The 13,265-nt window shown below is 41.6% G+C and overlaps 1 protein-coding gene across 2 annotated transcripts; it reads right to left on the bottom strand.

Moving 5' to 3' along the window:
* Positions 1-950: 950 nt before the first annotated feature.
* LOC138386842 (zinc finger protein with KRAB and SCAN domains 7-like) lies at positions 951-5,156 on the bottom strand. 2 transcript variants are annotated; one of them, XM_069473540.1, is made up of 3 exons: positions 5,142-5,156; positions 4,710-4,819; positions 951-2,443 (listed from the first exon to the last, which is right to left on the bottom strand). In XM_069473540.1, exons 1-3 carry the CDS (start codon positions 5,154-5,156, stop codon positions 988-990), a joined length of 1,581 nt encoding a protein of 526 aa, XP_069329641.1. In that variant the 3' UTR covers positions 951-987. The 2 variants fall into 2 exon arrangements, with proteins under 2 accessions (XP_069329641.1, XP_069329642.1); XM_069473541.1 differs by having other exon boundaries at positions 951-2,440.
* Positions 5,157-13,265: the final 8,109 nt, after the last annotated feature.

The following is a 13,265-nucleotide window of genomic DNA, read 5'->3' as shown; positions in this document are numbered from 1 at the left end:
GTCCAGGGTTTGGGGACTGCAGACATAGAAGATATCAATGAGGCTTTGTACGTGACACACTATGAGGAGAGACCACTTCCATCTTCAGAAGTTTCTAGTCTAGTAAACATGATGGGGGCAGGGAGAGAGACCATGCTCATGTTAAGAATGGTTCAATTTGAGAGTTGAGTTTCAAAACATATTTAAGAACTACATACTCAAACTATTATCTATATGTTAAAAAAAATAGATACCACACCTGATCTCAAGAGCCTACAAGTTGGTATGAAATTATACACATATGCATTAAGTTGAGAATAATTTACAAGGTAATTTAACAACAGTTGCACATTGTAGCACCAGCTAATTTAAAGCATTGAGGTCAATTCAACAAAAGTTAATAAGAGGAATGAAAAAGCATTTGAAGAAGAAAGCCTTTCAGAGATGAGATGAGTCTTGAACATTGTGAGACATGATTACCAAACAGGAAGAAAAGGTTTTCTAGGTAGAAAAGAAAACTGATGAGAGGATACAGATCATAATCTAAATTTAAAAAGTAGCAAGTTTCTCCTTTGTCAGAAAACTAAATTAAAAAAAAAAAAAAAAAAGTAGCAAGAAGCAGGAAAGAATAACCTTGTAGAATGACTTCATTTAAGTGATGAAATGGAGGAATTCCAGTAGAATAAAGAAGATATAATTGCTGTTCCTCAGAAACACAGACTCTGATTATGGAATGCACACTAACAAATTAGATTTTAAAATAGTTTAAAAAAGAAAGAGAGAAGGAAACCTACAAGTAAATGAAATGTGTAGTCCTTACTTTCCTAGTAGTAGCGTAAGGATCAAACTAAGTTATTCCCACTCTCCCACCTTAGTGACCCAAAGGAAACCAGGCAGGCAATGGTCCACATTGATTAGTGATTCCCAGGGGAGACCACGGTGTGAGCATCTTCTTATAAAGAAAACTTAACTCAAAGGTCTTCACTCTCTGTCTCAGAGAACCATGCCTTAAGAAACTGACCGAGCCAGACCTGAGGGCTTCTCCCCAGTGTGAGTTCGCTGGTGGTGATTAAAAGTGGAGCGCTGACTAAAGGCTTTCCCACACTCACTACATTCATAAGGTTTCTCTCCAGTGTGAACTCTCTGGTGCACAATAAGCTGTGAGCTGTCACTAAAGGCTTTCCCACAATCGTTGCATTTATAGGGTTTTTCCCCAGTATGTGTTCTCTGATGCACCATAAGGCTGGAGCTATAACTGAAGACCTTTCCACACTCATTACATTCATAGGGTTTCTCACCAGTGTGAATTCTCTGGTGTATAATGAGGTACGAGTTTTGATTGAAGGATTTTCCACACTCATTGCATTTATAGGGCTTTTCACCTGTGTGAAGTCTCTGGTGCCGAACAAGACATTTACTCAGACTAAATGCCTTACCACACTCACTACATTCAAAAGGTTTTTCTCCAGTATGAATTCGCTCATGGTCAGCAAGTTGAGAGATCTGACTGAAGGCTTTCCCACATTCGCTACATTTGTATGGCTTTTCCCCAGTATGGAGGCTCTGATGTCGAGTAAGACATTTGCTCCGACTGAAGGCCCTGCCACATTCATTACACTCATAAGGCTTCTCCCCAGTGTGGATTCTCTGATGGTCTAGGAGATTTCTATTGGAACAGAAAGCTCTCCCACACTCATTACACTTGTAAGGTTTCTTACCACTGTGAAGGACCTGATGTCGGACAAGATTTTTATTCCGACTAAAGGTCGCCCCACACTCCTTGCATTCATAAGGTTTCTCCCCAGTATGAGTTCTCTGGTGGTCAAAGAGTTTGGAACTCTGATTAAAAGCTTTTCCACATTCATTACATTTATAAGGTTTCTCTCCATTGTGAAGTCTCTGGTGTTGAATGAGATGGGAGCTATGACGATAGGTCTTTCCACACTCGCTGCATTCATAGGGTTTTTCCCCTGTGTGTGTTCTGAGATGAACAATGAGCTGAGAGGTTTGCCTGAAGGTCTTACCACATTCATTACACACATAGGGTTTCTCTCCAGTGTGGATTCTCTGATGGCCAATCAGGTGTGAACTCCAACTGAAAGCTTTGCCACATTCACCACACTGATAGGATTTCTGTCCTCTTAGAGTTCCTTCATGTTCAGCAGGACTAGAAGACAGATTTTGATGTTCCCCGACCTTCTTATGTTCCTCACACCTGTCTTTTGTGGATTTTTTCTTATCCTTACCTGTTATTTCCAAGAAAACACTTTCTAGTCTGCTCCCTTCTTCATCTGAGGGTGGCACTTCTAGCTCCTCGAAAGTATCTTCATGGACATCTTCAGCCTCTGTTCCCCCAGGAACCAGCCCAAAGAGTCCCCCTGGTATCCTATCAGATGACTCTGATCCATTAGAAATTTCCTGCTTTGGCGTCAACTCTGAACTCTCCATCATGTTTCTACCTGCTGCCAAAAGAAAGAAGAAAACTTTTACTTACTTCTTGTTCTGTTGAGCAAACGGAATCATCTACAGGCTAGGTACCTGAGGAAAAGCCACATCCCGGTTAAGAAATAAGATGACACATAGAGAACAGGAGAGGATATAGGAAATAAATAGCTCATTTTTTTTCTTTCCTCCAGGGCTAAAAAAACAAAGAGGAGAAAGTAGTCAGTGGAGGAAGGTGGGAAAAAAGATTCCAGGACAGCCAGATGTTAAGCCAATACAGCAAATTAGAAGGGACATCAGAAAGCAAGAGACCAGACTGTAAAGCATGGTGTATTCCTAGAGAAGTCACTCTGGAGCTATGTGTCCTTAGTAAAATGATGAACTATAAGTTGCTTTCCAACCACAACACTGTATGGTTCTATGGTTCTCAAAAACAATGCTGGGAGACAGAATGCTAGCAAATATTAATACCTCAAGTCAAATATAAGAAAGACGGAAGGAAAAGATAAACTACAGATTTATATTATGGGGGTATGATTACAAAAGTATGCAAAAAGGAGAGATCTTGTAATGACAGGACAGTGATAAGATTTGGAGAAGCTATGGGTTCAGAAATGCTGAGGAATAGTGTTGAAGGAGAAGGCAGAGCTCTAACAGTGGGGATGCCAATGTCCCCAGGGCACTGAACTGGTATGAGCCAGTTCTGTACTCCTATGAAAACTAAGAGGGGCAGCAATAATTGAAATATGAATTAAAATGTGTCTTTGGGGCCGGGCGCGGTGGCTCACGCCTGTAATCCTAGCACTCTGGGAGGCCGAGGCGGGTGGATCGCTCGAGGTCAGGAGTTCAAGACCAGCCTGAGCAAGAGTGAGACCCCGTCTCTACTAAAAATAGAAAGAAATTATATGGACAACTAAAATATATATATACAAAAAATTAGCCGGGCATGGTGGCGCATGCCTGTAGTCCCAGCTACTCGGGAGGCTGAGGCAGTAGGATCGCTTAAGCCCAGGAGTTTGAGGTTGCTGTGAGCTAGACTGACGCCACGGCACTCACTCTAGCCCGGGCAACAGAGTGAGACTCTGTCTCAAAAAAAAAAAAAAAAAAAAAAAAAAAAAGTGTCTTTGGGATCTTGATTTTATAGAATATAAAGGAAACTTAATGGGTGAATATTTGCCTTGAATTCTGGAATTTTTAAATACAAAATGTGGGAGAAAATAGAGTAATCATGGTCATAGCTCAACACCAAAATGTTGGTTCCTTTTAGTCATGCTTTAATCAGAGCCACAGCTACCATGCCATTTAGCCTATGGAAAGTCAAAGATGTCTGGGTTAGTAGCCCAACCCTCTCCAGAGATGACTAGTGTTCTAAGCTTGTCAATCACAGGAACTTCCTTGACAATAAATCTTTCAAGAAACTGCCCCAGTCTTCGCAGAGACGGATGCTTAGGCAACCATGATTTGTATAAATGATTCTGAGTATCCCAGGATGGACCACAGGTGACTGGACCACGGCCAGCACTAGACCTAAGGAAAGCTTATCTGTAGGTTAGTTATCAGCCTCTGCCATGGCTTGGGCCAAAGCTCTGTCCAAACAGAGCAGATATTTAATGGCTGTAGCAACCAGGATTCCTCTCTAAGTAAATGTGGAACTTGAAGTAAGGAAAAATTTAGGCAATTACCACTAGGACTGGAAATTGAAATGGTGCAAGGGGAGAAGTCAAGCTATTAGGAGCCACAGCAAACAATAAGTATGAGGGAACAATTAGGAAGGAGCTATGAGAGGGACAAAAGATTCAGAGTCAATTAAATGGGTAGCAGCAACAAGACAAGCAGAGAGAAAACTGATATGCTGTGAGCAGCTGCGTTACAGTCACACTGGAACACAGGTGTAAAAATTCATTTGCTTTTGCTGCTCAGGCTCCTAGGCTGCCCTGGGTCACGGCCTAGTCTCCACAGGTCCCTGTTTCTCACAGTGTGGTTTGTTCTGGGCTCGCATTCCTTTAAGCCTTACAACACAGAGCTCCCTACTTACAATAACTTGAGTGACTCTCCATTCCTTACAACTAAAACAACCCCAACTAAACCACCTATGTCAATCAGTAATGAAGCAAAGAGAATGTTGATCCTTGTAAAGCTGAGTTATGAGTGCACAGAGGTTCACTATACTATTTAGTTTATCTACATTTGGAAATTTTCCTAATGAAAAAGTAAAAAAGACAAAGAATATAGCAAATAAAATGTACAGAATGCAGACTCTAAGTTACTGAGGAACAGAATTATCATCCAATGAGGCTGTGCTGCGGTAATTTTCCAACATCATGTTCCGGTAAAGGGCCAGACCTTTCCACTTCTTCTCAGTATAGTCCACAGACAGGTCCTCATACACCACAAAATCCTGGAATAACAAGCTGCTATTGCTCAGGAACATTCCCAGCCTGAAGGGCAGAGTCATCAGGGCTACAGAGGGCACAGGGTATGGGCTCTTGGTGGGCAAAGGTGTGGGAGACAGGCGCTCAGATGACATTTCCAAAAGGACAAGTCCAGGGCAAGACAGACTCCATTAACTCAGCAGTAGAGACCCAGCCCCAGGGGAAGCAATTAGGCAGGAGAGCCATAGGAATAGTCACAGATGGGGCAGAGTTCTGGAGGTGAGAGCTCTAGCCATTCTTGGGCCACAGACATGGAAACTTGGGAAAAACAGAAAGAACCAAGCTCACCTGGGGCCTGACCATCCGAAGCACAGTTGTTGCTGCTTGGTCTCCGAGTTCCCCGCTTGAGGAAGGGCAGGAACTGGGGAAGCAAGTTGAGCTGAAGGAGGAAAGAAAGCTATGAGTGGAACAAGCCCTACCCTCAGCTCCCATAAGACGTATGTTCCCAAGGAGTGAAAAGAGAACCAGGCAGCTCCACACACACTGACTCTTACCCTCTTCCATAAGGCATTGGCCCAAGCGTGCTGTGAATTTTCCCTGGAGGGGAAAGTAGAAAGTCGCTGTTCAAACTGAGAACTAACTGTTCTTCCAGCCCTCACTTTCCTCAACCTCTCTGAAGCAAGCTCTTTGGGCCACATTCTTTATCCCTAACACCAGGCACATCTGATTTTCCCCTCACAGTTCTGGTTCCTCATACCCAGGTTCCTCTTCCTGCTCCTTCCCTCTCATAACGGACACTCCTTGAAGCTCAGGCCTCAGTGCTTCCTTTTTCTCTGTGTCAGTGATCTCACTGACCTTCATCGCTTTAATGCTGCTCTCACAGCTCTCACTTCTCTCCTAGACCTGTACCACACGCTTCCAGTTGTCCATGGGACATTCCACTTGTGTGTCCTGCAACATCTTAAGTTCAGAGTCTAAAATGCATATTCTCTCCATCTTCCTTTCCGATTTCCCATATTCTGTCAATGAATCCAGACATAGGCCAAAATATTCTAATTCTCTTTCTCCTTACTTCAAACACAAGTCTCATGAATATTCCCAGAATTGATCTACAGATTCCACACAATCCCTATGATTCCCAGGTGATATCTTTTTAGAAAATGAAAGCTTATCCTAAAATTCATATGGAGACTCAAGTGACTCATACAGACAAAACAATCTTGAAAAAGAAGAATAAGCTGGAGGACTCCAACTTCCCAATTTCAAAACTTATTACACAAAGCAACAGTCATCAGATCATTGTGATGCTGGCATGAAGACACCCATATAGATCAATGAATTAGAATGTAGAGTCCAGAAATAAACCCATACATCATGGTCATTTTTTTTCTGACAATGGTGCCAAGATTACTCAAAATGGAAAGAACAGTCTTTTCAACAAATGGTGCTGAGACAACTGGATATCTGCATGCAAAAGAATGAAGATGGAGCCCTAGCTCACATCATCTGCAAAAATTAATTCAAAATGGTCAAAGACCTACATGTAAGAGCTAAAACTCTAAAACTCTTATAAGAAACGTAAGTGTAAAAATATGCCACTGGATTTGGCAATGGATTCTTGCCAAAGGCACGCCAAAAACACATGGAAAAAAAGAAAAGATAACTTGAACTTCATCAAAAGGAAAAACTCTTGTGCTTCAAAGAACATAAGACAAAAGTAAAAAGGCATCCCACATACTGGAAGAAAATATTGGCAAATCATATATCTGATTAAGACTTGTATCTGGAATATTTAAAGAACTCACAGCTCAATAATGAAAGGAAAAATAACCTAATTTTAAAATGGGCAAAAGGTCTGAATTAACATTTCTCCAATGAAAATATAAAAATGGCCAATAAGCACAAAGGATAGTCAGCAACATTAGTCATCAGGGAATGCAGATCAACACAAGGATGCGATACCACACTTTTAGCCAGGTGTGGTGGCGAGTGCCTGTGGTCCCAGCTACTAAAGAGGCTGAGGCAAGAGAATTACTTGAAGCCAGAAGTTTGAGGCTGCAGTGAACTACGATTATGCCATTGTTTTCCAGCCTGGGCAACACAGTGAGACCCCATCAGCTGAAAAAAAAAAAAAGAGAGAGAGAGAAAGATACTACTTCACACCCAGTAGGATGGCTAGAATAAAAATCAGGTAATAGCAAGCATCAGTGAGGGTGTGGAGATACTAGAAGCCTCATTCGGTGCTGGTGGAAATGTAAATTGGCACAGACACTTATGAAAACAATCTGACAGTTCCTAAAAATGTTAACAGTTAGTATTTGACCTAACAATTCTACTACAAAGTATATATCCAAGAGAAAAGAAAATAGATGTTCACACAACAACTTGTACATAAATGTTCATAGTGCATTATTCATAATAGTCAAAAGGAGGAAACAATCCAAATGTTCATCTAGGTTTTCAAACTTATGGGCATAAACCTATTCACAGTATTGGTACTCTCTTAAAATTAACTAACTTTATCTCGTTTTTGTGCACACTCTTAACAGTTTAGGAATAGAAACATCCTTAAACTGACATGAGGAATAGCCAAAAGGAATCTACAACAAATGTGACACTAAATGGTGAAGACATTAAAAGCCTTGCAATTAAAAGCAGGACCACACAATGTAATCCTAGCCAATGCAATTAAGCAACAAAAAGAAATATGCAGAAAACTGTTGGAAAAGAAAGATGAAAAGCAAACATACTCATGAATGATATGAAGATACACCTAAAAAATCCAATAAAGCCCAGGTGTGGTGGCTTGTGCCTGTAATACCTGCACTTTGGGAGGCCAAGGTAGGAGGATCAATTGAGATCAGGAGTTTGAAACCAGCCTGGGCAACACAGCCAGACCCCTTCTCCATCAGGAAAAAAAAAAAAAAAAGAAAAAAAAGAAATCTAATAGAATGAATCAAAAAACAGAACTAATATGAAAGAACATTAAGCCCTGAATTTATAATCAATATATATTCAATAACTTTCCTACACAACAGCAACAACCAGAAAATGAATCAATACAATAGCAACAAAATGCAGGTGGTTTTCTGCAGGAAAGTTATTAAAAATAAAAAAAATTGCAACAAAAAAACAAAGTACCCAGAATGAAATCTAATAAAAATTGTACAAGACCTTAGTGGAGAAACAAAAAACTGTGCCAAAAGACATAACAGATATAAATAAATCTTACTTAGGTATGGGAGGACTAAATTTTTCCAAGATGTCAATTCTTCTTAAATTATCATGTAAAGTCAATAAAATCCCAACCAAATCCCAATATAACTTTTCTTGGGGCTTTATAAGCATGTTCTAAAATTCACAAAAACGAGTAAAAGAATGGCTAAGACAACTTTTTAGATGTGGAAAGTTTTGATCTACCAGACAATTAAGGCTTAAGGTAACACTGTAGCACTTAAAACAGCATGTATTACTGAAGGAATATGCAAACAGTAGATAAAGAGTGTAGAATTGTGACACAGGCTAATACACATATATAAGTTTGATGTATGATAGAGGTAGTACTATAAGTTAGTGGAAAAGATTAGACTATTCAATGAATTGTGTTGGGACAACAGGCTAGGCAAATAAAAATAATAAATAAAATCAAACAAAAATGAACTCTAGTTAAAGAAACTTTAAAAACAAGGTGTAAAAAACAAAAAGACTAATAACCCTGGGGTAAGCAAGGATTTCTGAGGACAACAAAAGCAAGATAATGAATATATTTTAATACATCAATATGAAAAACCTCTACAAAAAAAAAAAAAATTCAACAAAAAAACACCACATGCAAACTATAGATAAAAGTGGAAGTTTAGGCCAGGTGTGTGGTGGCTTACACCTGTAATCCCAGCACTTTGGGAGGCTGAGGCAGGAGGGCAGGAGGATTGTTTGAGGTCAGCCTAGGCAACATAGTGTGACCCTCATCTACACAAAGAAAAAAACAAAAAATTTAGCTGGGTGTGGTGCTGTGTGCCTGCAGTCCCAGCTACTAAGGAGGCTAAGGCAGGAGGATTGCTTGAGTCTGGGAGTTGGAGGCTACAGTGAACTATGATCATGCCACTATACTACCGTCTTGGTGACAGAGCGAGACCCCGTCTCAAAAAAAAAAAAACAAAGAAACCAGAGTGGGAATTTACACAGCCAACAAGAAGGATACTTTGAAAGTCTGTAGTAAAATTAAAAAGACATATTCCTTATGGCCCAGGAAATTCACTTCTAAGAATCCCCCCTGAGAAAACACTTGCACAGGTATTCAGACATTTACATGGGTATTCACTAGAATACTCTTTGTAACAACATAATATTGGAATTAACCTACTTGTCCATCAATATGGCTAAAAAAAGTATAGCATTTTATAGGATGAAATACCATGCAGTACCTAAAAGGAATATACTAGATCTATATGCATCAACATAACTGTTTCACTGTACACTAGGTGGTCAGGCTGTGTGGGCAAGGTTAAAAGGCAGGTAAGTGCCACCCAGGGAAAGGACAATGAATGGACTTGAGGTCACTTAGAACAGACGACACCCATAGTAGGCTCAAAAGGTACAGTGATTATTTATAGCAAAAGGAGAAAGAAAGTGCACAAGACCCAGGCCCCTTGCAATGCAACGATCCCCCATAGTCAAAGGATCCACTCCATAGCCTACAGGGCCAGTGTGGTGCTCACACTCCACTTAGTGAAGCAGAATGATCTTGATCCACTCTTCCCACTTTCATGGGGGTCCAAAATATAGAAAGCTGGGAGCATGAATGAAGGCCATTGACTCATGATATTAAACAAAACATCAAGCCTGAAACAGTGGCCAGACACAATGGCTCACGCCTTTAATCCTAGCACTCTGGGAGGCTGAGGCGGGATGATCACTTGAGCTCAGGAGTTCAAGACCAGCCTGAGCAAGAGTCTCAAAAAAAAAAAAAAAAAAAAAAAAAAAAGCCCGACACAGTGAAAGACACAAGGCATTAAACCTAGCACAACTTGGAGGGCTTCATCTCTGCAAGGAAATGTTCCAGGCTCAAGACCACTCTTACACTCTTAACTTAGCAATGGGCTCTAAAAAAAAAATCAAGGATATCAAATACTATCAATTCTCATCTCCCAGTTTGGACTCTTTCTTTCATTAACTTAACAAATATTTATTGAGCACCTACTATGTCCCATACCCTGAGGTCAGAGCCATGAATAAAACAAATAAAATGCAATGCTTGGAGGAGGTTATGGGGAGATAGACAGACAAATACATGGTATGTCAGACAGTGACAGGTGCTATGTAGTAAAATAAGACAAGAAAAGGGGAGAAGTAATTTAAGATCAGGAAGGGAAAAAATAAGCTCATAAATTCAACCTTATGGAAAGCATAATGATTCACCTGAGGGTCACAGGAATGTTCACAAGACCTCTTTCAGATTACTTCTTTCGGATCGTTTTTAAATATTGAAAATTACAAAATACAGTAAGTCATGTTTTACCATACTTTATGTATTTTTACTCTCAAGCACTATCTGACATCATAGAATACTTATGCACTAATACTTCCTTGATAGCAGAAGCCACAGAAAACTTACTGGTAGAACAGGCAGTATTTTCATGCTTTTGTCAGTATCCTCTTTAAGTGCATATGGAGGTTTACCTTCAAAACATTCCCATTTTTTCCACTTACAGTAAGAAGTGATTGTTTTTCAACCAAAATTTGTCAGCCTTTTCTCAGCATTAGATAACACGTAAGAGCAGCCTAATTCTTCAGTACCTGAATAAGCACAGACATACACACTTATATAGCACATATAATAGAAGTTCCCTGAAATTGATTAATCAAATTACTGCTCAAACCACTCGCTGACACTTCCCTGCAAAACAACTGACCTAATATTAATGAGTTTTCTATGGCCATCACTTTTAGATTAGAAAAGAGACGATCCTCTGATATCTTAGGCCCATACAAGTCAGGGTACACTACAATGGCTATAGGTTAGAGCTCTGCTTTTGTTTAAAAACTGGATTTTCCATACAGGTTTTTATCATTTTGAAAGACAATCACTCGAACAAAAAATATTTTGCTATTTTTCTGCACAGATGTCACTTGTGACCACTTACAGCTTCATGTAAATGTGCACTATGGGAAATAAACTGCAAACACAATGTTTTAATTATCCTCGCAAAAAAAATGTTTCAGTGGTCATAATGCTAGCCCTAACTTTAACCAAAATGATAACAAATGCACCCTGCAAGTTCTAGACATTGTAATTTTTAAAAAGCACTTAACGCCACTGAATTACACTCTTTAAAATGGTAAATTTTTATGTATTGCATGGTAAATGGAACGTGTATTTCATCACAATGCTAACAAACGCTTTTAAAAAGCAATAGCATGATCTTTCATAACAAAAATATGTATGAACATATATGTGAGTGTGATAATTACCCACAGTGTTTAATGTCAGGAGGCCTGGAGACTAAGATTTCCGGATTGCGGCTACTTTTACTTTTCTTCCACTTTCCTGAGGTATCTAATTGTTTCTAACGAACACGCTTTATTTGCAAAATTGGGTGAAAAAAACAGAGCCCAGAGAAAGCAGGACTCCAAATTTTCTACATCGGACCCCAGGAGGCGAAGACGTCCCCGACACGCCCCCAGCGAGGCGGGGGTGGTATCCCCGACCAGGACCCCGCAGGCCTACGCGAGCCCTGCGCCCGCACAGCCGCCCCCACCGCCCCCGCGCAGCTAGCTCACCTACTCCCACCGCGGCCTCAGAGACCAGCGCCTTCCTCCCGGCTATCCCGGCCGCGCACGCGCGTCACCGCCCCGGGCCCTCCGCGGCCGCTCTAGAAAACTGGGAGGGCCAACGTCTCTGCTGCTCCCAGGCCTCCGGGGAGGCGGTAGGCGGCCCCTAGGCGGGCGACGGGGCTTGTCCCTAACACCCCTCACCTCCCTGCGTTGGGCACCTAGCTCCCACGATCGGATCTCCAATGCCCATTCCTCCCTCAGAGCTCGATCAGCCGTGGCCTGTTTGCCCACATCCCTCCCATTGTGTCTGAGGGGCTGCCCTTGATGGCTCTCTCCAACCCACCCCCCGCCCCGCCCCCGAGAGAATAAAGGGATCCGAAGCTAGGGGTGACAAAAGGAACAGCAGCCTGAACCCCTCTGGGGCTTCCCCTTACTCCAGGCCTTTTGAGTCATTTTCATGGTCCAACAATCGTCAAAAGACAAAATTACAACAATTTAGTGTATAGAACTAATTGGCTTTATTTGCAATTCATGAATCAGGACATCTCATTCTTTAAAATAAAAGAGATCCCACTGGACATGACAAAACAATGGGTTTTGTAAGGTGGGAACAAGGAAACAATAGGAAAAAAAAAACTGGGTTTACTTTTCTTGTAAGGGTTAAAGCAGAACGGATTTCCTTACCGTGCTGACTCAGGCTTAATAGGTTCTTTCTGATTTGTTGCTGTGAATCTTTTGTTTTCAGAAAAGACTAGTCTGTTTTGGGATTTACCTATTTCCTCAAAGTTTCAGTTTAATTATGTGGCATTTAGCATGAGTGACTCCATTTTTGTTTGGCCAGGTCTGTTGGGGCTTCTAGCAGGAGCTAGGTTCAAAACAATGGCCTCTCCTAATCTTGTTTAACACAACTAAAGGGTTAATGGCTGGCCGGCCCCAGGGCCCTTCAAGATCTGCTCAGGTCTACTGAGACTGGTACAGGGTGGTTAATAGGTTTTAAGTATCACCCCTGAGGGGAAAAGAGACCTAAGGAGCACTTTCAGTTCTGTGGGCTGGAAGGAAATCCTTGAGGCCAATTTCCCTCTCTAACTGCAACTCCTCCTCACTTGTAGAAAAAGAGGTAAGACCAGGTGGGTAAGGAGCTCCTTCAGCTGCTTCCCCTCCCCAAATTAAGCCTCTAGTTAGTGGATCATATGAATCAATCAGTCTTGGCCTTGCTGTGAGCTGTGGTCCCCAACCCCAAGGTCTTTGGCCCAGTACCTGACCGTGGCCTGTCAGGAAACAGGCCGCACATCACTACCTGAGCTCTGCACCGACCCACCCACCCCACCCCCAGTCCGTGGAAAATTTGTCTTCCATGAAACCGGGTCACTGGTGCCAAAAAGGGTGGGGACAGCTGCTATAGAGCAATGAAAGACAGCATGGGGACAGCTGGTATCAGAGGGCCATGGGGTTAAGGGCCTCTTCCATTCTCAACAAGTCTAGATAATTGTTCTCTGTGTGGCTGAGAGATGAGTGGGTGCTTGCTAGAAGGAAGGCTGGATGTGTCCTGTGCTCATGATCTCCCTCATGGTCTGGCTCTGATTACCTTGATTTCTGGGCCAGGAAAAAGTGTAGTTTCTCTTGCATGGCCTGGCTGCCAGGATGTCAGTGGAGGCAGGAGGTACAGAGAAGCAGGGAGAAGCATTGGAGATGTAGAAA

Source organism: Eulemur rufifrons, chromosome 7 (genome assembly GCF_041146395.1).
Source record: "Eulemur rufifrons isolate Redbay chromosome 7, OSU_ERuf_1, whole genome shotgun sequence".
Classification (NCBI taxonomy): Eukaryota; Metazoa; Chordata; class Mammalia; order Primates; family Lemuridae; genus Eulemur; species Eulemur rufifrons.
This window is presented reverse-complemented; position numbering and strand designations above follow the sequence as displayed.

Coding starts and splice junctions, on each gene's coding strand:
- LOC138386842 (XM_069473540.1), bottom strand. Junction 2,444..4,709: donor TACCGCAGCACAGCCTCATT/GGATGATAATTC, acceptor CTTTCTTTTGGC/AGCAGGTAGAAACATGATGG.